The sequence below is a fragment of the Pogona vitticeps genome, chromosome 6 (genome assembly GCF_051106095.1).
Source record: "Pogona vitticeps strain Pit_001003342236 chromosome 6, PviZW2.1, whole genome shotgun sequence".
Classification (NCBI taxonomy): domain Eukaryota; kingdom Metazoa; phylum Chordata; class Lepidosauria; order Squamata; family Agamidae; genus Pogona; species Pogona vitticeps.
In genome coordinates this window covers 101,323,999-101,351,973 of record NC_135788.1, presented here as the reverse complement: position 1 = coordinate 101,351,973, position 27,975 = coordinate 101,323,999, and the positions used below count along the sequence as shown (strand labels likewise).

Sequence of the window (27,975 nt, the reverse complement as noted above, 5' to 3'; positions counted from 1 at the left end):
GAAAAGATGTGAACTATAAATGTCAGAAAGAAACGGATAAAGACAATAGTCCCTTTGTGTTAGACTAAGGCCCAGCAACCCTGGCCAGCGCGGCCAACTGCGCCTGAGGAAGATGAGAATTTCAGCCCAATGCATCTGGAAGGCACCAGGCGATCTAAAATGTAGGAACCTCTGTCTGCTCTCAACTTTCCTTTGCTCCCACCCTGGCCTCCGTGGCGCAATCTCACCTGCCGCAAAAGCTGGGAGACTACTTTAATTTGCTGCCCTCGTGCCAGGAGGTAGCTGAGAGGGACACCCGTAACTCTTGCCATCTCCATGTAATTGACGACGCACATCAGCTTCTCCAACAGCCGCAGGGGCAGGTAGGCATCCTTTAGGCAGTACACGGCCAGCCGCCGGCGAGATTGCTCTGTGCCATTCTACAAGAAGGGTTGGAAAACAAAAAGCTTGCAAATTCTGTCAATTCCATCAGTTTTCACTGCTGGCTCTCCTAACTTGGGCTCATGGGAACTGTAGTGTGACAGCATCTGGAAAGTCACATGTTTCCCTACCACTGTTGTACAATGGCAACTTACAACAGACAACGGAGAAGTCACATGTACTTAATTGCACAACAGATGGACGGCCTGAAATACAACCCACCAAATAAGTTGGCTCAATAAGGAGAAAAGCTTTACAGTCACACAGTCTGGCGACCAGAAGTTTACCTGAAGGTCTGTGATGATGGAGTGCTGTACATCTTCCTTCTGTTCTTGAAGGAAGTGGTAACTGACAGCATTCAATGTGTAGGAGCGCAATTTGTAATCCCGAAGGAGAACCTGGAGGAGGAACCAAAGTAAGAGAGCCAGCATGGCCCAAGGGACAGAGTACTGGCTTTATATCTACCTCCCAACTCCTGCGCTGATAAAATGGGACTACTAGCCTTCCTTACCTGAAGCAGATCAAACTGGGTTCTGCCTTCCATGTTAATAATTTTATTCTCTCTCCGGCCCATCTGCTTAGACTGGAAGGAGGAATCACGGATGACAGACTTGCGGCTGGGATTACGGCCCAGGAAAGGAAAGGTGGAGACCTGGGAATGCAAAACATGAGCAGGGAAGCTTGACAAGAGAGTAGAGAAAGTGTAGCTAGGGTTACAGGCAAGACTAAAATAAGACAGTCAATGAAATGATTATGGGATGGGGTGGGGGTAAAATTAACAACAACAAGAGAGAAACTTATCACAATATCTGGGCATTTTTAATAAATCCAGGCATTTTGAGAACTTCGTTTCACTCTTTTTTTTCTTTGTTCAGTTAGATAACAGATTTTGATTGAAAAAATGGGGCACTTCCTTAAATGGGAAGCAAATTATTTTCAAGACAAGGTGTTTTGTACGAACTTTGCATGGCAGATATCACCCTGGGAGAAGCATCGTATGGTAAAGAAGGTGGAATATATCTTTTGATCAGATTTTATCAATATACTGTACTTTTTTTTCAAACTTTGTACATGGCCTAGGGATGGCAGTTATGAACTGGGAAAGTTTATAAATCACTGAATAAAGAGGCAATTTTATGATAATGTATCTGGCCGCTGCACATGTCTATCACCCACCCGAACCATCAATCACATCTTGAATAACCTCCTTTAAGTGAAGTCTTTTGTTTTAAATGGGGACTAAGTACAACTAACTTGGTCTGCAGGTTTTCTTGGAATCCCTTCCCTCACCCATATGAGCATTAGGAAAAAGCTGAACAATTAATGGATTAATGTTGCAACGCCAATCAACTAAGAGGAAGCAAACCACTAAGAAAAAGGAAAGTCCAAATCTGGATGTCTAAGGAGTAGCCCCTACAGGGTCTGATGGTTTACATGCAAAGTGAATCTCTACAGCTAATTTTAAGCCTTGAATATTTTCATTGCTCTCTGCCCAACAATGACTTCTCCACCACTTCTACTCATCCTGGCAAAATTCCTGCCCACTAGGGACCCTCTCATTAAGGCTGAATGAATCACAGGGCCCCTCTCTGCAGAGAGGTTTGCCTCGTAGCAGCCAAGCTGAATTCTGACTGGGACAGTATCCACTACAGCAGAGGTCTGCAGGCTTCTTCCAAGGAATTGATGCAAAGGGAGAATGGAGAAAGGGAGTGTTGTGTAGACTTTTCTCCTTCTTAGTCCCAGATTATTTAGAAGAGAGACATTTCTTCACTTCTCTTCCTATTATCCTGCCAGGAGATTTGTATTACATGTACACTTACCAGTACTTATCGAGACCTATAGCCTTTGCAGTTGTGATGCTACATGGCCTTCGAGTAGGGAGAGAGTCAGCTGCTAGCTTCCATTAACATCATATCCCACAGACTAAAAGGATCCCAAATTCCGAGTCTAGAACCCACTGATATATGCAGACATAAAGGAATCGTATTACCTGTGTTTGCTTCCAGGCAAGATGAGGGCACTGCCTTTGTTTCATGTACGAAAAGCAAGAGAGATGCATAAATGAAGGAGGACTGAGAAATACATACATGTGGGGGAAAAGTGATGCTCACCTTGAGAGTCTGGGCACGGGTGATGAGATAGGGAAGGTCAAAGTTTTGAATGTTATAACCAGTGATGATATCAGGGTCCACAATGCGTACAAACTCTGCCCATTCCTGTTAAAGAAAGGGGATATATTACAGAGGAAGCAGACACATGCTTGAGACAAATGGCTTCATCCGATCCAGAACCATCTACTAGGACTGGCGACAATTCTCCTCTATGTTGGATTTCAAGCTTAAATCTTTTCGGGCCCTTTTGCCCAAGTTGGGGAGACACCGCAAAAAGGAAAGTTCCTACAAATCTACACCTCACACCATCCTCTTTCTCCCAGATTTCTGGTAGCTTAGATAAGGAAAAGCCTTTGAAAAGACATTTCACAAGTTTTCCCATTCAAGAGCGAGTCTAGCCCTTTACAGGAAGAGGGTAGGGATTTTGAACATGTAGCGTTCAACGTGTAGAACATGTAGGCAGAAGACAGCGACCCAGAAGACTCAGGCCAGGGCTACAACTGTCACCTGAGGCACACGTTGCTTAATGGTAGGGCTGGTCCTGAAAGCACCTGCAAAGCACCAGATTGAATTAATTTTTCACAAATTGGATGTCTGTGGTACTTGATGTCTGGCTTCAGATAACTTCATAAGAAACATGACACCAGTCAAGTGGTTTTGGACAGTAAATAAAGTTTGTTGTATTCTGGCATTTTAAGTCTTCCTTCCCAAGATACAGGTCTTTTCACTTCCAGCCATTTCAAAGACACAAAAACTTGTTTCCAATTAAAGAATGTACGAGGAAGACCAACTGAAGGAACAAAGAAACAGAGCAGCTATGATTCCGTCCTTTCTCTGGAAAGAATATCTTGGAACAAGTGGCTTGAAAGATGCTAAGCAGAATCTTTGTTGAGTACATTTTAAATTTTTCTCTCCCTTTCTCCAGATAGCTTAATTCACATCTGATCACTTACTGGGAGGGAGGGAGGACTCTTCTTGGTCCACAGGTCAAATGTTCTGCCCATCTTCCAGCCCTTCGTGCCCAACAGGCTCAACACATTTTTCAGCCTGAGGCGAAGAGTATCTACTCCACATAAAGAAGCTGATGGGACTGCCACTTGCATCTCACTTTAATATTGAGGATGGGATAGCAGCATTACCCAAGACAAAGGAATAGCAGGCGTATTTCAGACAGCACTACAGTGCAGGTGGCACACAGGACTCTGTTCTCCCGGGAAAGTAAAAGGCCCAAGGCTTTGGAACAAAAAGCCAAGGGACTGCTGCTGCTACCCCTTCTGCGTGAGCCATAATGTCTCATTTTGCCTAATGGTAAAACAAGCCCTGGTGCCCAAGCCATTTCTGAAACATAGAAGCACGAGCTAGAAAAATGTACTGTTTTTGGACGATAATCTCAGAATCCACTAAGCAGCCTTGCTAGCAGACATGGCATCCAGAGGTTCTGGGAATATTCAGTCAAAAATGTAACTTTTCCAAGTTCTGTGTAAGAAATGGGAGGTGTCCTTCAAATTCAAATGCAACCATCAAATATACAGGCAACCCCACACCCAACCTTACAGTCCATACGGCATGTTTACAGAGTAATCTACCACGCTAACCAGGTCCCCCAACTGCTCCTGCTAATCTCTGCCCTGTCTTTGAACCTCTGCTTCATCCCACCTTGCAGCCCTGAAGCTTCAGCCCCCCCTACCTTCAGCAGTTCCTCCTCCTTTGGGAAAGAGAGCACCTGGGAACCCACAATGGGGGCACAGCTCTGCAAGGTGAAGACATTGCGCACAAAGGGGTCCTTCTCTCCTTGGCGTAGCACCATGTTGGCAATCTGAATCACTGGGTCCTTCTCAGGTTCAGGGAAAATGCCTGAGCAGAAATGTAGGAAAAGGTGTTTAATACAAACGTTGCTGCCATGTTAGTTTCTGGTGTACATCTGCAAAAGCGACAAACTTGTGGCACTTTCCAAGACTAGCACATGAAGTTTTCCAGGTTGAGGCTCAGTGTCAGACATTTATACATCCATGGAGCAGTAAGGGAAGGGGAAATGGAAGGAAAAAAGGTCCAATACAGTGGTGCTCTTAACAGTCCTTGTGAAGTGACAGGAACAAATGGTAATGGTAATTCACTCCAAAGCCACTGGTGGTTGACAAGCCCACCCAAACACAGATAAGGAGATCAGTGCTCTGAACCCTATGGCATACAACCTTTCACTTATATAACCCACCATACTTAAATAGTTCCTTCACTTGCTCCAAGCATCTGCGTGGCTCAAACAGTTAAGATGTCCTTGCAACTAATCACCCACCAGGGCAAAGCAACAATTCTTGCCTTGCCAGACCTACCCCCAGGCCACCTCAAAACAACCCAGGCTTTAGTGGGCTTGCAAATAGTTTCACATCCCTACTAGACTGATTTAAAGAGCCATTTCAATGCTTAATATACCTTTCACCAAACATGCTCTTCAACAGAGAGTGTTTCATGTTACAACTATTTCAGCATTATAAGCTTTTTTTATTCTTATAAACATCGTGGTTACCAAATTTAGGATAACTAAATTAAAATCGCCTCCCCACATTGCAGTTTGCCCCATCTGCTTTCTCCGATACCTTTGCGTCCGGCACATTCAATATCAAAGCTGAGCACACGCAAGGGGGCTATCCGTTGCCACTCTCCTTCGGGGGGATGGCTAATGAAATCCATCCAGGCCACATCAGCTTCCAGCTGGCAGAGAGACACCTATGGGCAGGAAGAAAAAAAAGGAAAATTAATTATGTCAGATATCTGTCATCTTCAGCCCTGAGGGATCTCATGCACCTTCCCAAGCGAAGCTTACATACACTGCATTCACATCTTTCAGAAAATATCTCTGCCTCTAAGCATCCCACTTTTTGGACCCTTTATCAAGCTAGGATAGGTGTTAGGTGCCAAAAAAGGGCATCACCTCACCCCACCACATGATCTACACATGATGCTTCTCTTGCAGCAGGTGTGGCATAGCCAGTGCTTAAAATGTGGGACTAATGTTGTGGAGACTCAGATTCAGTAACGAAAATATCTGTGATCTTGCATCCATAATCTTCCTCAGCCCCTCTGCTACCCACAGACTAACTGCTATATTTTAATGTGAGCTTTCCAGGACAAATCCACGTCCTCAGGCATAGGAGTAAGAATACTTTCAGCTAATAGTGAAAGGCTCACAGCACCTATATCAAGTGTGCATCCACTCTTCAGCTACCATCCTGCTCCTCCCAGAGTAAAAATCAAGGAAAAGTTTTTTTCAGAGCACTTGTGACTCTTGAACGAATGCCAGAAAATATCATGACTATAGCATGGAAAGAAAGAACAACCCACCTCTTAAAACTGAAGGAACCCCAGGAAAGTCTAGTGCCCAGCTAATGGAGAGCTAGGTTATCTAGAAGTCACTTAATAGGCTACCGACTAGAGCTGGCAGAACCGAGGTGTTGAAAGAAAGAAGCAGCAACAGGGCCATTCCCCAGAAACTCTATTCTACACTGCACCATCATTGCCAAACACGCACAGCACCTTGGCTGGATTCTCCTTGCTGGATTCGCCAGTGGATTGTTCCCGCCGCAGGTGATACTTTCCAGCAGGCAATTCAATCCAGTTGCAGCCAACCACATCCCGGTCCACCATAAATCTAATTTGGGAGACAAATCTTGGGTTGGATGGAAACTAGCAGAGAAATACTTGAAAACTCACATCTTCCCCATCAAATCACATTTTATTATTTTTTACAGTTTTTATTTTGTTTTCCTAGATGAAACACAGTTTATAAATAATATTGCAAAACACATTAAAACATGTGGTTACAATATGTAATCCTTCAAAGGAGAAAGGTTGCGAGAAAGCAGATAAGAGCACTATAGCCACAGAGGAAATAAAAACACTATTTTCAGCCCTCCCAAATCTGTCCAGTTGTTCTTGCACCCAGCTTCTGCATCTGTATTGCTTGGCAAGATCCCAGTCATTCATTTCTGACAAACAACAGCACTTCCATAAGCGAAAGATGGTAAACACCAAGACCTCCTCCACTTAATCTTCTACTTCTGCTTCTGGCCCCTCTTCAAATGCCATGCCATTGCTGAGGAATGAAAATCTCACTCTGTTAAGACTGCATCATTCTGGCTAGCAGAACAAAACTAGGCGAGAGCTTCTCCATTCAAACAAGGAAAGAAAATGGCACTAAGAAAGGGGTCCTCCTACCTGATTTCAAAATCAATATTGGCCTCGTAAGCTTGATAGTGGTGTACTCCCAAAGTCCCACACCGTAAACCCTGTTCCAGTAACCTCTTAGCTGGGGCAATTAGCCTGGGCATTGCCATTGTGATTTTCAAGAAGGGCATTAGCTGTTGCCCATGGTAGCCATACATATCTGAAGGGGGGAAAAAAACAGATCACCAAAAGGATTTAGCTTTCACTGAGGACTGGAGATTTCCTTACTACAAACCTCCTTTTCCTGTTCTACATTCTATGTGCAACAGCTTCCATATCTGAATATCCCCACCCCCCTAACAATGCAGGCCTAGTGGAGATTGTATGGAGTTCAAACAGTTACGTTTGATAATTGTAGAAACAATTAATGGGAAGGGAGAACAAAACAATTTTCCATAATGTTTCTCTCTTCTGTGCCTGAAGGTATTTTTTTACTTGCAATAATAAGCCACCAAGCAAGGATCTATTAACAAGCTCAGACAAACTAAGATAAATTGACCTCTGCTTTAGATCTTTTCTGTTGAAGCTTTGATAATCCACATGTTCTGGATTACAACTCGGAGTCCCTTACCAATTTTCATGCTGGCTGGGGCTTCTGAGAGCTGAAGCCGGTCATTACATTGTCAAACTACTGATTCTTCTCACCCAGTATTGTCAACTCCGATTGGCAATGGTTCTTCAGAGTTTCAGGCACAATTTTGTCTCTTAGCCCTACCTGGAGATTGTGGGGACTGAACATGGGACCTCCTACAAGCAAAGCCTGTGCTCTACCACTGAACCCTCTTCCGTATCACACTTTCTATTCCCTCATAGTCATCTCCCATCCAAGTACTAACTACAGCTGGTCCCACCTGGCTTCCAAAATCAGGTGAGATTACATACATATAAGATGATACGAGGGAAGCCCAAAACACCTGGAAGGTCACAAATTCCCAACCCTAGCACATGCTACGAATGTGACACAGTCCTATGTATTCAGGCCCAGCTCAACTATTACAATAGCATGATAAAATTCAAAGCAGCCGCCTTGGGTCCTTTAAGGAGACAGACGGGAAAGAAATATTATAAATAAAATAAATATGGAAGCGCTGAGAACAAGCACAAAAGGGCAACACTGTTCAGAGTATTACATGATCAGGATTGCTATGATCTCAAGAGACAGCAGTTGTGTTTAGTTCTCTGTTGTATACCGCCCAGTGTGGCCACAGGCCAGATAGTGTGGTATAAAAGTGTAATAAACTACCCCAAATCTAGGCCTAACCCAACATCCTGCCAACCGAAAAGAGTGCACCTTCGCAGCCACTCTCTGCAAAGGCTCACTCTGCTTCTTGCAAATCTCCACCGCTAGCACAGCTTGGCTCAGGCCGTCCTTGTTGGACCTCATGTCCCGGATAACAGCAGCATTTAGTTCCCGCTGAAAGTCAGCCAAGTGCCCTGCTTGAAATCCTGGAGGGGGGACAAGAAGGGTAGAGCAGGCAAATGGTTATACTGTAAGCATAAAAGGGATAATTTAGGGTAGCCCCTTCCTCCCACCAAATCTGAACACTCACCAGTCTGGGCAGGCACATAGAAATAGGGGGCAAAACCGTGGATATGGCAGCAGATACTATTGCCAGCTTCGGTGATGCCAAACATCCGTAACACAGGCACTGGACCCTGAGTAGATCCTGGGAATCCAGGGAGATGAGTACCTGTCTCCAGAAGAAAGAGCAGGTGGATCAGTTGCTGAAAAGCAGTTATATACCTCTTTCCACTAAAACATAATCATAGGGTGCACAAACTATTTAGACAGCGCCAGGGACAAGATAATAACGGAGAGTAAAAGGGCTGCTCTGGTCCCTTCTAGGCCATCTTTCATTTTTTAAAAAAAATTCTTGGCAGCAACAGTCCACTTTACTTTCCTGTACTGTTTTACTCCCCAGTCATTTAGGCACAGCAACAGAGCCTCTCTTGACCAGCAATGGAAGTTATGCAAAAAAATAAATAAAAGATAGAGCACCCATTTCCACAAACAAACCTTCTTCTTGAGCATCTTTCCCTCCATTCATCAACCACAAAAAAGGGAAATTCCAGTCCTCCTATACTCTGCCTGGCAAGAAGAGGTAGAAACATTATGGGGCTATTGTAGCTACCAAAAGCCCCAGGAACTGTAACAGCATCAGACTTCCCCTCTAGCAGCAGAGAGTTATTGTTTAGCCAGACAAAAGGAATATCTAGTTCTGCAAAACCCCTTACCAGGAACAAGAATAACACCATGGAATCCCAGCCCATCCATCCAGTAACGCCTTCAAGACCTCTCTATCAGATTTTCAGTCTGTGAGACACTCACCCACATAATAATCCAGTTCCACTTGCTGGAAACACAAGGCATCCTCTGTGGGATTTATTTTGGGAGGGGCTGGTCTCTGCCACTTGGGATTCCGCACAGATGTGAAAAGATTACCTGAAAGAAGTAGGGAAACCCAGATTAGAAGGAAGCACCATCCCATTCTGGCAACTCTGATCCTTAATACCTTATCCTTTCAAAAAAGGAATATTCACTTGAAAGCCCATGCAAAGATGCAAGGCCCTGCCAAAAAAGAGAAAGGCAAGACCTGTAACTGGGGTTTGAAAAAAATGTTATTTTATAAGCTCAATCAGCATCAGCAGCATCTTAGAATTGCAGAGCTAGAAGGGACCCTATGGACCACTGAGTGCAGCCCCTGTTAGGGAGGAACAGTGAGAAATCAAACTTCCCAACCTCTGGCTCCGCAGCCAGATGCCCTAAACCAGTGGTTCTTAACCTTTGTTACTCAGGTGTTTTTGAACTGGAACTCCCAGAAACCTCAGCCAGCAGAGCTGATGGTGAAGGCTTCTGGGAGTTGCAGTCCAAAAACATCTGAGTAAAAAAGGTTAAGAACCAGTGCCCTAAACACCGAACAGTGAGAAATGGACATTACGGCTGAATCCAGTAGCAAGTCAAAACTAACATAGGCCCATTCTATCAGTAAGGATTTGGCAAGTCAATTCCACCATAAGTTCCACTGATTCAATCGGCTTTTTCTAGATGTGATTTTACTATTGGATTTCAGTCAAAGAGCAGAAATATTTACCAGCAAATTAAAACAAATGAACGTAACTTCCATAAATATTTCACCTTTATAAAAACGACATCAGAAAGTAAGCACCGCAGTCACACAAAAATCCTATTGCTTTTGCCAAACTGCTTCCCCAGATCGTTCATCTAAGGAGTGCCCTCCTTTATAAGTGCCAGTCTAACTCACCGAGAGGGATGGCATCAGGTGCCAACTGTGCTTCCTTTGCCTCCAGAGCCATCTCAGCCTCCACCTCATCCAGAAAAGCCAACTCTTCTTCAAACTGTGAAGGGCCATCCTCTTCCCAATCTTCCCCTCGTGGCTTTTTGCGTTGTGAAAGAGTGGGTTCTCTCGTACCAGAAGCTCCTGTGGAAAGCTTCCGTTTGTTTTCCATTTTAGCATTCCTAAGGATATAAAAAGTTACACCACATCAATGGCCAAGCTTTCTTAAAAGAGCTCTATAGCTCCAGCCACATGCTGAGAGCAGAATCAGAACAAGATAATTCAAGGCCAAGTCCCCTTTGCAAAAAAAAAAAATCAATTTCATTGTTTGTTGCTACAGTGTGCAAGGTCTAATGGCAGCTATTCTCCCTTCTTTGCTGCTGTGCTCCTCAAATGTGGCACCAACTGCCAGCTCCAGCAGATACCACGGCTTGTCAAGTTGGAAATATTTGAGTTTTGTAGACTACACTGCCTGCTAGTTGGGAGTTTCTGAGGGCTGCCGACCAAACAAGTAATGTTTCCAGGCTCTTCTTATATTGATGCAATCCACTACAGACCTGATGACCCCAATCTTTTTGCTACATACAGTACAACCATGCAGTAGGAAGAACCAAACTAAAAGCCTAGTGATGGCATAAACTATAAGAATAAACTATAATGGTCTCCGAATACTGTACTTTGTTTTAACAAAAAGCAGCTTTAGAGTTTGCAATGATAGGGTGCTGCTTAAACCTTACCTTCCCATAGTTTGCCCATTCAAAGTCACTTTCCCACCACTGCTTTACAAACTACAGAGAACCCTGTGGTCTGGAAAGCCATTCTGAGTCCTTTATCTCCCCTACTGCACACCTATGTTAAGAGAAGCAGTTTGGACATAGCAGCATTGAGCAGACCAATATAAGAAAGAGGAAAGATTAAGCAGGCCTCAAAATAGGCTTCATCTGTTACTTTTCTAAAATAAAACCCATCTTTGGGATCATCTATGTCACTGATTCTTAACCTTGGGTTACTCAGGAGTTTTGGACTGCAACTCCCAGAAGCCTTCACCACCAGCTGTGCTGACTGGGGTTTCTGGGAGTTGCAGTTCAAAAGCATCTGAGTAACAAAGGTTAAGAACCACTGATCTATATATTTATTCTAAGAACCTGGTCCCTATGCACCTGTGGCATAGAAAGATAATCATGATAAATCAGGCCAAAGGATGAAGAAGACTGCATAATCTTTCATTAACAGGCCAGATGCCCTTTGTTCAAATTACATGTAGGATTGACACAAAAGTTATGATTGTAGATATGACTCTTCCTTGTAATATTTTTTTCCAAATTGGATATGGTGGACTCTTTTTGATAGACTGATGTATTAATCCCACAGGATTTTTATTGTAGAGGTCCCATTTAATTGTTCTAAATTACTTACTAGTCAGCTAGGATGGTGTAGTGGACAGAGTGTCAAAATAAGATGAGAAGACCCCACTTGGGCATGGAAACTCATGTGGGGTAGGGTGAGCAGCAAAAGTAAACCACCTCTAAAACATTTAATGTATCTAAAAAACACCTCTTTCAAGATTAACTTATGTCATATCACCTAAGAAATAATTATCTGGTTTGATCCAGAAAAGAAACTGGTCAATTTTATACTGACATCAGAACAGCACCTCCAAAGCAAGCCCCCTCCCCCAAAGCGTACTTCAGAATGGTGTACACCTAATCCTGCAAATTGCTAGCTGGATAGCTCAGTAAGTTAAAGGTCTGGCTCCAGGGACAAAGCTTAGGAGTTTGATTCCCCACTGTGTCTCCCACAAGTAGAACCAGCCTGTCTAGCCTTGGGCAAGCTTACCATTCAAGGGAATGGTAAATGGTTCCCGAGTACTCTCTACACAGGAAATCCTGGAAAGGCTGGGTCTAAGTCAGAATTGACTTGACAACACACAATTATTATTAATCTTGCTCCTGTATCGCAAGTGCAGATACAAAATTGTTTAAGCACCACTTCCTCGCCCAGGTACCTCCCCCCCCAATAATTAACCCTCAATATTCCTACGCCATGCCCTCCTCCTCTTGCACGTCCACCCCACACCCCCACAAAGCCTCTACTGGCCTCTCTCTCCAGGAACAGCCCACGCCCCACCTTTCTCCACCTCTCAGCCACCTTACTCCCCTTTGCTTTCTGTGGGTCCCCCAAATGCCGGACCTCCCAGATCCCCCTAATCCTCCAAGAAACGAGCCCACTCACTCCACCATCAACCCCTCGCACGTCCCATTCTCCGCCACCAAACCCCTCGTTCCTGCCCCCCTCCAGCCCCTCTAGCTTCTATCCCGGCGGTGCACCAAACACTCCTCAATCTCACCTCGCTCCCCCTCTTCCCGACCAGTCTCCCGCCAAATAGCTCAGGGGAGGGACCTGCTTCCCCGATGCCTTGTTGCCATGCCAACCCTCTTCCCATTGGCTGCCGCCGAGCAGCGACGAGGAACCAAAAACTTGGCCTTCCCGGGCCACCGACTGCTCTGCGCATGCGTTTTTGCTTCCCTCCCGCAAGCCCAGCCGCCATGTTTAGAATGGGAAATAAGCCGCCATTCAAAGGCGCATGCGTGCGAACTCTTCCTTTTTGCGGGGGTTGAAATCTGGACGTAGCAAAAGATACGGAAGTCTTACAGGTGGATGGACGGGGTGGGGGTGGGGCTGGGGTTGGAATGCACATGCGCATTTAAAGATTGTGCCTCCTCGGTGGTAAAACTGTGATAACAAGGTGCTGAGGAATATTAAAAGTTTTTTGCGGTACCTTACGGTGTGCTGTAATGCATAAATATCCCCGGCATAATTCTAGCTTGAGCAGAACCTCCTGCAGAGAAAGTTATTTTCAGCTGGATGTCAGAGGCTGCCTAGCGTTGATTATCAATGACAGTCAAGCCAGTTGCGCTTCCTTTTACTACAAGGTGTATGAGATCATCACTACTTTGAGTTACTGTTACGTGGGTTAATAGTGCCATTTTCACATTCAACATTCATTACCAGTGTTAATTCAAAGCTATGGTTTGGAAGTGAGAGCTGGACCATAAAGAAAGCTGACAGCCGAAGAATTGATGCTTTTGAATTGTGGTGTTGGAGGAGGCTCTTGAGAGTTCCCTGGTCTGCAAGGAGAACAAACCTATCAATTCTAAAGGAAATCAACCCTGAGTGCTCACTGGAAGGACAGATCCTGAAGCTGCGGCTCCAGTACTTTGACCATCTCATGAGAAGAGAAGACTCCTTGGAAAAGACCTTGATGTTGGGAAAGTGTGAAGACAAGAGGAGAAGGGGACGACAGAGGATGAGATGGTTGAACAGTTTCATCGAAGCAACCAACATGAATTTGACACAACTCTGGGAGGCAGTGGAAGACAGGAGGGCCTGGTGTGCTCTGGTCCATGGGGTCACGAAGAGTCGGACACGACTAAACAACTAAACAACAACGACCAGTGTCAATGGTGTAACTCAACCTCTGTCTTCCATTCCTTGATCTATAGAGTCCCTTCCAACTCTGCAGTTCTAAGTTGATGGTGATGGCTCCAGCTCCAGAGACTAACACCATCTACTCTATGTGTATAAACCTCTGGTCTAAATATTGTGCCTTGTGTGGCTCAGGTAGTGGATTGTATTCCATGAAAATTCATATTGAAATCAATATTCAAGGTTCCAAAATACTTCTCTCTTTTTTTGTTATAAATACTGAAAATTGACACAGCTGCCTTTCTGAAAACTACCAAACGAGTGTGTCTCAAGCTGGGTAGGCTCAAAAGTGAGCATGGATTTCCTTTGCTATTTGTTTTCGTATGTTCCTTTGTCCTGCTTTGCTCATCAGACTTACAACAACACTTGGAGAAATTGCAGCTGGCAAGTGGAATCAAGTGGTGCTGACAGGGCAGGACTTGGTTAATTATTCTGGCTACCTGATCTACAGCTTTTCCGCCTCAGTTAATTTTGTTTCCAAATGTGTCCAAGATTCATGCCAAGTACCACCAGTTCACTGAACATCCTGGCCCTTTTGCTGCCACCTTACTTATACTGTCACGATGGGCCATAACATCAGTCAGAATTAGATCACTGTTACACGTTATTGCCATTGCTGCAGCCATTTCTCCTGAACCCCCAAGCCATTCTCTCTTTTAGTCTACACAACATGGCCCATTCTCCTGCTCCCCTTAAGATAAACTGTTGCCATTGGGTGTGGTAGGTGACTGTGACATGAAGAGGACCAGTGTGCTCTCCTCAGAGCCCCAAACCACCGTGGCCGAAAGTGGATGTGCGGAGGGCATATTAATAGACTTAGACCCAGAGGAAGTACTACCCGGGCGGCCCGCAGAAGTATGCCTAGTGGAGGAAGGAGGGGAGGAGATGGATCTGATTATATGGGAGGATATAAAAGAGGGTGGTGATGCGCGCGTGTTCAGTTGGACAGGGGATGGAGCCATTGCGGGAACCGTAAGTCGAGAGGTGCAAACAGACACCATGCTCGATACTGGGACAGACGGATTGTCTGAAACATTCCCTCATCTGCAGTGGGGAGGCGGATTACTACCGGATCCTACCTATCCTAATATAAAAGGAAGAGGATTAGATCCTTTAGAATGGACGGTAGTTGTGGACCCCCGCAACCACCTTGGGGGGAGGAGAGTGATCCGCCCTGGTCCCTCTTTCCAATGGAAGCCTCCGGAGGGGGATTGGGCCCGCCACCCATGCTGTGGCACGGTGTGCGCCGTGAGGATCGAGCCCCTGAGACCATTGATCGATCGCGAACGCTTTGGCCCAGCCCCGTTTTGAGTCAAGATGTTTTGTGGTCCGGTGGGCCAGATAGGTGGGGTATTAATAAATAAATAAATAAATAAATAAATAAATAAATAAATAAATAAATAAATACTGTTAAAGTTAAGAAGTACAACCTGTTATCGGAAGTAGATTTATTAGATCCGTTTGATTCAGCAGAACTTAGCACGGTTAGAAATAAAGAAAATATTGTTGAAAGTTCTGAGCAGCCTCTGACTCTTTTTCCCGCCTTTACCACCAGCACGCCCCCGGCCAAAGATGAATCCCGTTACAGTGACTCAATCAGTATTGAGGTACAATTTGGCTGCTAACCCATTCGGCTTCCAAGGGGGCAGTGCTTTGCCCTTTTCTTTAAACAAGCCCTGTATGTTCCTCAACTAACAAGGAGTAAGAAGATTAAGGAGAAGAGGAGTATCTTGATACATCAGTAGCACCCAGTTAGTACCTCATGCTTTCTCCCTCTGAGTATTGTGGATTCCAAAGACAAATGAAGAAGAGGGCCTAAGCAGAGTTTGTAATTGTTTTTGAGTAACAAGAGTATAACTAAGTTATAATATAACTGTAAGTTGAGGAATAACATCATTCTTTTGGTGGTGTATCTGTTTACTTCTATAATTACAGAGGTGTGGCTTTATTATATGACTAAGAATTATCACACTGTAAGAAAATGCCTTTGTGGACATTAATGCTACATGATTATTGCAGCTTCTAGAGGGGGGACTGTAAGAAGAGAGCAAATGTCACAAAGAAGAAGTAGCGCTTTGTAAGGAAGACTCAACATTCATTAGAGATAAGCTGGTCTGCGCATGAGAAACTAACTGCTTTGCTGAGATAAAAGAAATTGTAACCAGTGTATATAGTTCTCAAGGACCAATTAACTGCTGCTTACTTTTGTTTCATTTTGTTGTTGTTGTTGTTGTTTAGTCATTAAGTCATGTCTGACTCTTCGTGACCCCATGGACCAGAGCATGCCATGTCCTCCTATCTTCCACCGCCTCCCAGAGTTTGGTCAAATTCATGTTGGTAGCTTCAATGACACTGTCCAACCATCTCGTCCTCTGTCGTCCCCTTCTCCTCTTGCCTTCACAATTTCCCAACATCAGGGTCTTTCCCAGGGAGTCTTCTCTTCTCATGAGATCGCCAAAGTATTGGAGCCTCAGCTTCAGGATCTGTCCTTCCAGTGAGCACTCAGGACTGATTTTATCCAAAATGAATAGGTTTATTCTCCGTGCAATCCAAGGGACTCTGAAGAGTCTCCTCCAGCAGCACAATTCAAAAGCATCAATTCTTTGGTGGTCAGCCTTCTTTATGGTCCAGCTCTCACTTCCATATATCACTACTAGAATAACCAAAGCTTCAACTGTGCGGACTTTTGTCGGCAAGGTAATGTCTCTGCTTTTTAAGATGCTGTCTAGGTTTGTCATTGCCTTCCTCACAAGAAGCAGGCATCTTTTAATTTTGTGGCTTCTGTCTCCATCTGCAGTGATCATGGAGCCCAAGAAAGTCAAATCTGTCACTGCCTCCATATCTTCCCCTTCTATTTGCCAGGAGGTGATGGGACAGTGGCTATGATCTTAATTTTTTGTATGTTGAGTTTCAGACCGTTTTTGGGCTCTCTTTCACCCTCATTAAAAGGTTATTTAATTCCTCCTCACTTTCTGCCATCAGAGTGGTATCAACTGCATAACCGAGGTTGTTGATATTTCTCCCAGCAATGTAATTCTGGCTTGGGATTCATCCAGTCCAGCCTTTTGCATGATGTATTCTGCATATAAGTTAAATAAGCAGGGAGATAACATATAGCCTTGCGGTACTCCTTTCCCAATTTTGAACCAATCAGTTGTTCCCTATCCAATTCTAACTGTTAACTCCTGATTCCACATATAGATTTCTCAGGAGATAGATAAGGTGGTCAGGCACTCCCATTTCTTTAAGAACCTGCCATAGTTTGCTGTGGTCCCCACAGTCAAATGCTTTTGCGTAGTCAATGAAGCAGAAGTAGATGTTTTTTCTGGAACTCTCTGGCTTTCCCCATAATCCAGTGCATGTTAGCAATTCTCTAGTTCCTCTGCCCCTTCGAAATCCAGCTTGTACTTCTTGGAGTTTTCAATCCACATAGGATTTTGAGCATAGCCTTGCTAGTGTGTGAAATGAGTGCAATTGTACGGCAGTTGGAGCATTCTTTGGCACTGCCCTTCTTTGAGATTTGGATGTAGACTGATCTGTTCCTTCCTCTGGCCACTGCTGAGTTTTCCAAACTTGTTGGCGTATTGAGTGTAGCACCTTAACAGCCTCATCTTTTAAGATGTTAAATAGTTCAACTGGAATTCCCTCACCTACGCTGACCTTGTAGTTAGCCATGCTTTCTAAGGCCCACTTGACTTCACTCTACAGGATGTCGGGCTCAAGATCAGCAACCACACTATTTGGGTTCTCCAGGACATCCAGATCTTTCTGGTATAATTCCTCTGTGTATTCTTGCCACCTCTTCTTGATGACTTCTACTTCTGTTAAGTCCCTATCATTTTTGTCCTTTATCATGTCCATCTTTGCACAAAATGTTATTTTAATATCTCCAATTTTCTTGAACAGATCTCTGGCTTTTCCCTTTCTATTATTTTCCTCTATTTCTTTGCATTGTTCATTTAAGAGGGCCCTCTGTGAGACCGGGGGCAAGAGAAAAGAGTCTCTTGCTGGAGTGCTGTCCCTTCCACAAAGAACAGAAAGGGAGGTACAGACCTTGCCCACTCCAGCTCCCATAAGAACAGAACAACGGGTACTGACACCCGGGACCTGGAGAGGGAGTTAACTGTGGCTGTTCAAAACCCGGACGATTTGGCGGGAACGGGAAGGAAAATGAGGGTTGAGATTGAGACGGGGATGGCAGAGATAAAAGGGAGAGAAAACCCATTACCACCAGGTTGGGAATGGGTTTGGTTTAAGGACCCATGGACTGCAGAATGGGAACGTCTAAAATTGCCTAAGGAAGAGGCGGATTACCGTCAAAGGAGGGAGGTTCCACCGGGACATCTTATTGGGGTGAGGCTGAGGCCTGGGAATGGTGGATGAGTTTGAGGGAGAAAAAGGAGAAGGTCAAAAGGGAGGAGAGGGAAAGGTTGGCATGGAGGGTAGAGGAGATGAGGAGGAGAGTCTACCAGGAGGACCCTGGTCAGCCTTCTCCCCAGCAAGAGATGCTGGGTGGACTGATCCCACAGAGGATGAGGCTGTTCCCTTATTGGAAGGAGAGGTCGGAGAGGCTCTGAAAGACAAAGCTACGACCGGATGACCGGGCCCTTAGAACACGAGTGAAACCAATCCGTTCCTTAATGATGCTTGGGTATCCCTGTCAGACCCATTGGTGGCAGGCGAGAAGTTATGGAACAATTTTATGGACACTAATTTCTTGTTAAATACTCCAATAAACCTTTCCCCTGTTTCAAAGTTTTAAAAGTTTCCGGATTTTATTGTGGAGACTCAAAGCCCGAACCCTCACACCTTCTTGTCTCTCCTTGCTATTCTTTGGAAGTCAGCATCCAATTTTCTTTAACTTTCCCGACGTTATGTCATGTTGTTAAGTCGGACACGACTTAACGACTAAACAACAGGACCTAGATAGTCCAATACACTTTCTTTCCATGAGGACCAGTTTAAAAATGCTGTCATCAGACTGGTTTTAACTGGTCAACAAGGGAGAAAGAAATGTTGAACAGGAAAGGAAATATGAGGTAACAGCCCTAAAACGTTTGATAAGGGTAGCTGAGGAAGAACAAAGGCGTTTGAGCTATGAAAGGACTACAATGGATAAACAGAGATCGCAAGTTGACCTAGTGATAGTTCAAGTGAGATAAGGAGAGGTGGGTGAAGCGCCAAACAAAAGGAAGAGATTGTGCTGAGGAACTTAACTTTGAGGGACTTTCTAACTGTTTTAATCCTGTGCTTCTGCCACAACAAACCAATCTTTTGTGCATTCTGTACAGCCAATTCTGTATTTATGTAAAGTGCTTTGTTTTACCTGGCACTATACACCTGCCTTTAACTTTATTGTGAAGCCAGTAATCAAAAGATCAAGGGAGAATGGAGTGAGCAATGTTCCTTTCCAGAGTACAAACATTTTACGCACCTTTTCGCCACACAAACCACATTGTGAATTCCAAATTTAAAGCATGCTTAATTCTTAGGCTTTGTAAAGAGCTTTCCCAGTGACTGCTCTCTGGCTTTGGAAGCGCTACCTTGAGAAGCCAGGTTGGCCCCCTCCCTCTTGTCTTCCCATCATCAGGCAAAGACCTTCCTTCTCAAGGAAGCTCTTAAGTAATAAGTGTGTGTGTGTGTGTGTGTGTGTGTGTGTGTGTGTGTGTGTGTGTGTGTGTGTGAGAGAGAGAGAGAGAGAGAGAGAGAGAGAGAGAATGTGCCATTTATTAAATTTAGATATTTTAAAATCTTTCTAACATTGTTTTTAATCTTGATCGATGTTTATTTTCCTCCCAATATATAGTATTTTAATACAGAGTATTTTAACATTATTGTACAGTTTCAATTGTCGTCTCTTACAATATATACTTCAGCATGTAACTAGGAAATAGTTACAAATAATGAGTTACTTGTAATACATTCCTTTTTTGCCGCAATGAATACCGTATATAATTAATTGATTACATTATGACTGTAACAGAATGAAGAATAACCTTCCTCCTTTTGTTGTCCTGCTGTAACTGTTTAATTACTTTTAAAGTTAAAGTAACAATTGTACTATTATTCTACCATGCCCAGGTGCTGTCTTCTGCAAAAAAAAAAACACTTTTAAAGGAAAACAGCAGCTCTAACCCTTGGTTGCTTTTTTCTTCAAATTCAAAGTGGCTTAACTGTTTTTCCATTAAAAGTGTGACTTTACAGTGTGTTGTGCAGCTTGAGTCTCATTATTACTTAACATTTTAGCAATACTATTTTAATGGCAATAAGCCATTCTGAGATAAAATATTTGGCTAAAAAAATGGGAACACTTGATTGTCCTCCCAAATGGAGACTGCAGCCAAAAATATATTTTAAAAAAATCAAAGGCTGGAAGAGAGTTTTGTGGATACCCTGGATCATCAGAAAGACAAACATATGGATTCTAGACCAAATCAAGCTCTCTCTCTCTCTCTCTCTCTCTCTCTCTCTCTCTCTCTCTCTCTCTCATCAAATATGATAAAGTTGAAGCTGTTGTACTTTGGGAATATCATGAGAAGAATAGACTCACTAGAGAAGACAATAATGCTAGAAAAAGTTGAAGGCAGGAGGAAAAGGGAAGACCAAGTCCGAGGTAGATTTGTTTCACAAAGAAAGCAACAGGCTTGGGCTTGCAAGTACTGAAACAAGGCTATTAGCGATAGGACATTTTCAAGGCTATTCGTTTCATAAGGTTGCCATGAAGAAGCCATTCTTTGCCGACATCATTGCATCTGCACAGTCGCCCAGCGGAGATCTTCTGGGTGGTCAACAGATTGTTACACAATTTCGCACAGGAAGATAGTGCTGACCAGTTGATAGCTTGTTGCGATCACAGCACTTTGCAGGCAAAATCACTTGGATCCACTCTGACTTGGATGCTGTAGTTAATCCTGTAGATGTAACTATGACTCCTGCTTGTCCTGTGTTGATGGATAAGTTTCAGTGTTTGCAGCTTGATGATGTGGATAGGACCCTTGGAGGTTACCACTTGTCTGCTAAATCCTTGCCCATCTTGGCTTATAAAAGCTGCCAGAGATGGAATGGCCGAGTGGGTCCAAGAGGTAGTGAATGCCTTCTTGCAGCAGGGTAGGATCCCAGCTTGCTTAAAAGAGCAGTAGCAAAGCTATTCTTGGGAAAAAAACGTCCATGGACCCCACAGTCCTCAATAATTACCAGCCAGTCTCTAATATCCCATTCTTGGGCAAGGTGCTGGAGTGGGCTGTGGTTTATCAGAGAGCCTTCTCTGTTGCTGCTCCCAGACTTTGGAACTCCCTCCCACAGGAAATTAGGCTGTGCCTATCTTTGATGTCCTTCTACAAGCAGGGAAAAACCTTTCTATTCATGCAGGCTTTTCCTTAATGACTGGTGGTCTGAGAGGGGTTTTAAATGGATTATTGTGCTCTGTAGTTTTAAATGTGTTTTAATCTTGATTTACCATTTTAATATAATACTTGTTTAATTATTTTTAAATATTTGTATACATACTGTTTGTAACTTAAAAAAATTTTTTTAATGAAATAAGCCACTTTGGATCCTTTTAAGGAAAAACGCAGGATGACAGCATAGAACAACATCAGCAGCAAAAATTTGAATTCATAACCTTCAGGAATACAATTCAGGTCACTTACCAGCTAGATGTCAACTCTCACTCTGTGATATTTATCCAAATATTTTTTAAAATGGGTCAAGGGAGTGCTTTTGCTTGAAGTAGGAAATAAAAGTGAATCCTTTTCACCATATTGGGGTTTACCTGGGAAACCCAAAGGCCAGTTTTATACTACAGCTATTGTAGCTGTCACCTATGCAACCAAGTCAGTATCCTGTCCTGATACCTGCAGAACTGAAAAATCAGACTGTATTGTTGTACAGATTACAGTGTATTCACATTTGGAATACCATGTAGAATTTTATACTGTATCTATATCACAGTTATAGCAATTTGATACCAACCATGAAATTTTGGTGAGATACTGTACTTAGAGTTCTATGCTGTAATTCAGAGAGGGTGCTACAGCTTTTCTACTACTCCTAGTTGCCCCAAAGATGCTGATCGAATTTTCTTATACACCCTTAAATCCAAAGCAGTTTATAATAACACATTAAGGACTTCCAAAGTAATCCATTACCATCATTGCTGCATTCCCTCTTTACTTCTGTATTTCTCAAGAAAAAAAAGTTTTTTGTTGTTATTGTTGTTATTACTTATGATACGAACGCACATGATCTCTACCACATGAGAATTTCTGCACCCATAAGAAAGTATTAGGTAAGAATGCATGGCAAAGCATGAGACAGTATTTCAAAAGTGTTCTTATTCCCAGAGCTCGATGTTTTGGCTAATTCTATTAAGCCAAGCCTTGAGAAATAATAATAATAATAAACAAACAGTTTTTGGAGGAAAGGGCACCAGGTTTATTCACATAAAAGAAGTGTGCACTCTGGTGCCCAGCAGGGGGGGGCGTTAGATCAATAGGGTTAAAGTTTTTATACAGCTCTAAAAACCAATGAACTAAAAAACTAAAATGGACGGGAATGGGCGAATTCAATTCAGACAGTTATCATAGCTACTATTGTGGGCAAGAACCCCGTAGAAGAAATGAAGCAGCCCTCCTGGTCAACAAAAGAGTGGGAAAAGCTGTACTGGGATACAATCTCCAAAATGATAGAATGATTTCAATACGAATCCAAGGCAGACCTTTCAACATCACAGTAATCCAAGTTTATGCACCCACCACCAATGCTGAAGACGCTGAAACTGACCAGTTCTATGAAGACTTACAACACCTTCTAGAACTGAAACCAAAGAAAGATGTTCTTCTCATTATAGGGGACCAGAATCCTAAAGTAGGGAGTCAAGAGATAAAAGGAACAACAGGGAAGTTTGGCCTTGGAGTTCAAAACGAAGCAGGGCAAAGGCTAATAGAGTTTTGTCAAGAGAACAAGTTGGTCATCACAAACACTCTTTTCCAACAACACAAGAGGCAACTCTACACGTGGACATCACCAGATGGGAAATACCAAAATCAGGTTGATTATGTTCTCTGCAGCCAAAGATGGAGAAGCTCTACAGTCAGCAAAAGCAAGACCTGGAACTGATTGTGGCTCTGATCATCAGCGTCTTATAGCAAAACTCAAACTTAAATTGAAGAAAGTAGGAACAACCATTGAATTAGTCAGATATAGTCTAAACCAAATCCCTTATGAATACACAGTGGAAGTGAAGAACAGATTCAATGAACTAGATGTGGTGGCCAGAGTGCCTGAAGAACTTTGGACAGAGGCTCGTAACATTTTACAGGAGGCAGCAACAAAAACTATTCCAAAGAAAAGGAAATGCAAGAAAGCAAAGTGGCTGTCCAACGAGGCCTTAGAAATAGCAAAGAAGGGAAACAAAATGCAAGGGTCTTTTCCAAGGAGTCTTCTCTTCTCATGAGATGGCCAAAGTACTGTATTGGAGTCTCAGCTTCAGGATCTGTCCTTCCAGTGAGCACTCAGGTCTGATTTCTTCCAAAATGAATAGGTTTGTTCTCTTTCCAGTCCAGGGGACTTTCAAGAGTCTCCTCCATCACCACAATTCAAAAGCATCAATTCTTCCACTAGACAAAGTCTGCCTTTGATGGTGAATGCTGGAGGACAGGGATTAACATACGTGTTCATGAATAGCACAGGAAAACGAGGGGTTTGCTTCCAACAGAGGGGCGCTTCCAGCGCTGCAGTTCTGAGGTGGTGGTGATGATTATTTGGATTATATTCTGGGAATATCCTGGGACTGTGCAGCTGGTCCAAGGCCACACACGCTGTTCCAAATAAGCAGTAACTTTTCATCTTTTCAGACTGGGCACTGTCCAGTTTAAAAAAGCTTCATCAAATTGTGTTGAATATTTTTAAAGAATAATTTATTGGAACAACACAAGGTTTCAGTCATCAACCGATTTGATAGTCAATACCTGCTAATTACAAAACATAAACAAATTGAGTGTTATTTTGAACCAAAAAAAAAAGCTATGGTAACCTCTAACAAACATTTTATTATCAATAGAAAAGCAAGAACAATATTTTAATTTTATTCTAAGTACTACAAAGTTATGTTTTTAAATAATTGTAGTATTTAAAAGAAATATGTTTCAAAAAGATTTATGGTTGCAATTAAAGGTTAATTGTTCCAGAAATTAATAAATATGGAGCCTCAGCTTTGGAATCTGTCCTTCCAGTGAGCACTCAGGGTTGATTTCCTTCAAAATGGATAGGTTTGTTCTCCTTGCAGTCCAGGGGACTCTCAAGAGCCTCCTCCAACACCACAATTCAAAGGCATCAATTCTTCGGCGGTCAGCTTTCTTTATGGTCCAGGTCTCACTTCCATACATCGCTATTGGAAAGACCATAGCTTTGACTATTCGGACTTTTGTTGGCAAGGTGATATCTCTGCTTTTTAAGATGCTGTCAGGGTTTGTCATCACTTTCCTCCCAAGAAGCAGGCGTCTTTTAATTTCATGGCTGCTGTCTCCATCTGCAGTGAATATGTCCTATTAAAGCTTACTAAATCAGGGCTATGTACCCTTGACTGTCCAAATGTTCTTGACTTTGATTCCTAAAAAGCTCCAGTCAACATGACCCATGTTTAGGAGTATAGTTCAAACAATATGGAACACTGAAGATTCTTCAGTATTTCTCTCAATCCCACTCTTCTATAACCAGGTCAAGGAAGCCATGAAGGCTTCTGAAACTGAGATCAAACTCAGTAGACTCCAATACCATTCAAGGCTATAAACTGTAGTAAAGTGAAACGACAACCCAAATAGCCTGGAAAGTCCCTGGTTGCGGAATTGGTCAGGGAAGAGGGAGGGATTTGGGGGATCCCCTGCTTTCTTGGATTCCCAGAAAGTGAAAGGGAGGCTGTTCCTGAGAAAATTAAAACTCAAGATGAAGAATTAAAGCTGAAACAACATAAACGTTAACTGAGGCAGGGCATTCAGTGATCTGGCCTTTTCAGAGGATCTATGGGATGTGGGATTGGGACCAAAGTTATATTAGAAGAAAGGCTAGTGATCAGAAAGACTGCCAGTGACTTTAGAAAGAGTTCAGGTCTACATCAGATTACCTCAGTCTGGCACCTGCCAGATATATTTGATTCACAGTCAGCATGGCCATGGCTAGGGGAGTATGGGAGTTTTAATAGACATGTCTGAAGGTTGGAGAGAGCTAATTTAAACTATGTCTTCTTCTTCTTCTTCTTCTTCTTCTTCTTCTTCTTCTTCTGTTACTGTCTGATCTTGGCCTTATAGAAATGTAAAATGTATGAATTAATATCTAAAAGTAAAAGGAGACATGTGTCAGTCAGAACCATAGCTCCAAGATCATAAAACCCAGAGGACAGAAAGTTGAAATGCTTTCTAAGGGGACCTTAGGAGTGTGCACCACAGGATTATTTTCTTTTTTAAAATGCGTTAACTAATTTTTAATTTTAATGTCAGTGTTTGTTAGAAGCCTGCAGCACCACTTTCAACACAGGACACACTCCTTATTCTGTTGTGTGTTTCAAAATGAACTGTAGTCTGTCATAGCACTTTTAAATTAACAAGAAGTGTGATGAACTACTGTGGTATATTTCTGGATATTTGGTTTTCTGCTGCTAGATATCTCATTTTTTTTCCTGGTGGGTGTGTTCTGTTGGGGACTGTGATGATTTGCTTCACATGTGTCCATAATGGGCATCAACATCTGTCTGAGGATACAACCTCATCCCAATTAGACTTTTATTTGCACTTCTTGTCTCCCCAAGAGTTTCCCACCTTTGGGCTCTGGAGCCTTGCCTGTATTGCACTGTAGCTAAATATTCATGCTCAATCAGAGTACACCTCTGGTAGAAATATACACTTATCCTTTCTCTTGGGATGAACCCTTACTCTTTCTCTTGAGGTCCATGTGGTCACAACATCATGTTGGTCAAATCGTATGAAAACCTCAACTGACTCAAGACCCACAGTTCAAGACCCCAATATCATAGGAAAGGAACGTGGTAATATCAATTATCACAACCCCCCTCCCATGAGCCAGTGTTGGCAAAAGGATTTGGGACATGAGGCTCTTCCTAATAGACCAAACAATTATCTACCATTTTAAAGCAAAAAGTTCAAAATAGTGTTTTTTCTGGAGTGGTTTGGAATGAGAGACAGGGTGGATGAGGTGCTTTTGCTTCCTGGGTTTGATCCAGACATAATCATGCTTACAGTCCACTCGATTAAATCAGTGGGACTTAGGTTAGCCTTGGCTTATTTAAGTCCCACTGATTCTAGTCACTGTTTTAAGCATGGTCAAACTTGTATCCAATGCCTACCAAGACTGTAGCCTAAGGAAAAGGCTCTCTGTCAAACTACATATGGAAGGCCAAAGGCCAAAGTTCAGTTTGATGAAAAATGAATATCCCATGGTTGGTTATGTCTCTTCTCTTTCCTTAGAAACGGGAACAATGAGATCCAGGTGCAAGCTGGAGAGGCTGGCCCTGTGACAAGAGTGGGGGCTTTCCCTAAATAAGTTCTTGCTCTATATTGTCCTCTTCCTGATTAAACAAACCTCCCCCCCCCCATGTTTAAACTGTTTTTTCTTTCCACATCTTTTAAAAGTTCCTGGACCAGATCTTCCTATTTCACACACATTGCATTCATATACTTTTTCTTCTTTGGCAGTTGGCTGATTTCTCCCTCTTGAGAGTCCATGCTTCCTGGTTCACCCCCTTCTCCTCTGTGTGTGTGTGCGCGTGCACACACACACCTCTTTAATGACAATGGCTGTAATTCATTATGTTTCAGTAAAGTGGGGACTGGTGGCTGCCTGTTATTCGTTACTTGGCATTGCAGGGTTGTGTGTTCAAAATTGTAAGAAAGGGGAGAAGAAAGAAACTGAAGGTGCTGGTGCCTTGTCCGTCCTCTGAAATACAATCCAAAGAAGATCAGCTTCTTTGCTCTCTCTTAATTCTGTAGAAGAAAGAGTGGTCCAGCATAGTTAACACATAGATTTCCAGGACAAGAGGTGTGGGTTCTTGCTTAAGGGTACAATCAGTCCTATCATGTTGGAAACCGTATGTGAGACAGACATAGTAAATTTGAATTTTACTTTGGAAATTTATATTGGAAAGTCACTTCCATGGAATTTGATGGTATTTATTTCTGTGTAGACACAGTAGGATGGAACACAATAAAAACTATCAGACAGAGACACAAGTTGGGTAGTGTACATCCAGGTGGTTTGCTTACCTACCAATATTTTCTTGCCAAGAAGCATCTTGATGCTTGCAGGGTAACACAGTATCATGAAAAGACAATATTTTATTTACAATTTTGATATTGCTAGTATTGTATTTGTAATTTTTACTGTTGGGTCCTTGATGGATTTTCTTGAGTGACCTGAAGACCATTTTCCTGAGGTGTTCCAGAGTGCAGTCACAATGCCAACACATTAATAACAAGCAATGCAATTAATTTCTTTCCTGAACGGCAGTAATATTGAGGAAGACAACCTGATGGCCAAGCAAACTAATGAAGAATGCAACAAGTTCCGTTTTGAAAGTAAATGTTCCAAGCTTTATCATTATATCTGAACCTGCAAACCAACTTAGAAGCCACAGGAAATACTAATTGCATACATAGCTCTGTTGTTCAATGGAGGATAAAGCCTGGGAAGTTCATAAGGAATAGTAAGTAGGTTACCACTTGTGTTCCCATCAAGTTAGAGATTCTAATGCCTGATCATTGTCCCTAGACTCCTCCAAACTTGTCACCCTTCCTTCTCTATATGCACCAGATTCCTAACTGTTCCAGGACAGTCTGCCAAAGAATAACTGTAATAATAATAAAAAAGTTCTAGAATGAGCCCTATAACTATAATAATAAAAAGGCTTTAGAATAAGCCCTAATTGTGCAACGTCATTTGCAATTTCATGTATTTGCATAAACCGAAGGGAAAAAGATTTTCTTCTCTGTATAGAATTGGGAGTGCCACTCCCTGACAGAAATTTTGGGGACATTTCTTTTTCATGTACTTTGGCAACAAACATACTAATAAAACTACTTTCCAGTGGAATTAACCAGTTGAGGAGGAAAACCATCAGATCCGTGCATACAATCCAACTTGATTAGAAACAGTGGAGAGTGAGCGCCCTCTGGAGGCAATCGTTAGACCAAGGCGGAGGAATTCCCCATTTTCCAGGCAGCCCTTGGGTTTTCCCCTCTATTTGACAGCTGGAAAATTCCACAGCAGGAAGTATAGGAGAGTTAACTCAAGAAAGCTGGGACAACCTTGGGCAACATTAAAACAAAGCAGAATGCAGTAGGGCAGCTTCCCCAAGCAGCTGCTTACCTTATGTGCTGGGAGAAAATTTGGGCTGGGGCTTATATTCCTCATAGTTCAACACATCTGGAGGGCAC

At 42.9% G+C, this 27,975-nt stretch overlaps 1 protein-coding gene across 3 annotated transcripts in view; it reads right to left on the bottom strand.

Annotated features, from left to right (window-relative positions):
• The window catches only part of POLD1 (DNA polymerase delta 1, catalytic subunit), a 29,883-nt gene extending 17,328 nt beyond the window's left edge, over nt 1-12,555 (bottom strand). The window contains exons 1-13 of one of the 3 annotated variants that reach the window (XR_012088674.2): nt 12,396-12,554; nt 10,016-10,230; nt 9,082-9,195; nt 8,303-8,443; nt 8,073-8,198; nt 6,744-6,912; nt 6,063-6,177; nt 5,126-5,255; nt 4,219-4,385; nt 2,532-2,636; nt 932-1,072; nt 708-818; nt 228-419 (exon numbers count right to left, since the gene is read on the bottom strand). Coding sequence is in view for 2 of the 3 variants with exons in the window: in XM_073004423.2 (XP_072860524.2) it covers nt 228-419; nt 708-818; nt 932-1,072; nt 2,532-2,636; nt 4,219-4,385; nt 5,126-5,255; nt 6,063-6,177; nt 6,744-6,912; nt 8,073-8,198; nt 8,303-8,443; nt 9,082-9,195; nt 10,016-10,220 (1,716 nt within the window). In the remaining variant the exon portion in view is untranslated. Of the gene's footprint in view, nt 1-227; nt 420-707; nt 819-931; nt 1,073-2,531; nt 2,637-4,218; nt 4,386-5,125; nt 5,256-6,062; nt 6,178-6,743; nt 6,913-8,072; nt 8,199-8,302; nt 8,444-9,081; nt 9,196-10,015; nt 10,231-11,464; nt 11,775-12,395 lie in introns of those variants that run through there. The other 2 variants (XM_073004423.2, XM_073004424.2) reach the window with 2 other exon arrangements.
• Nucleotides 12,556-27,975: the final 15,420 nt, after the last annotated feature.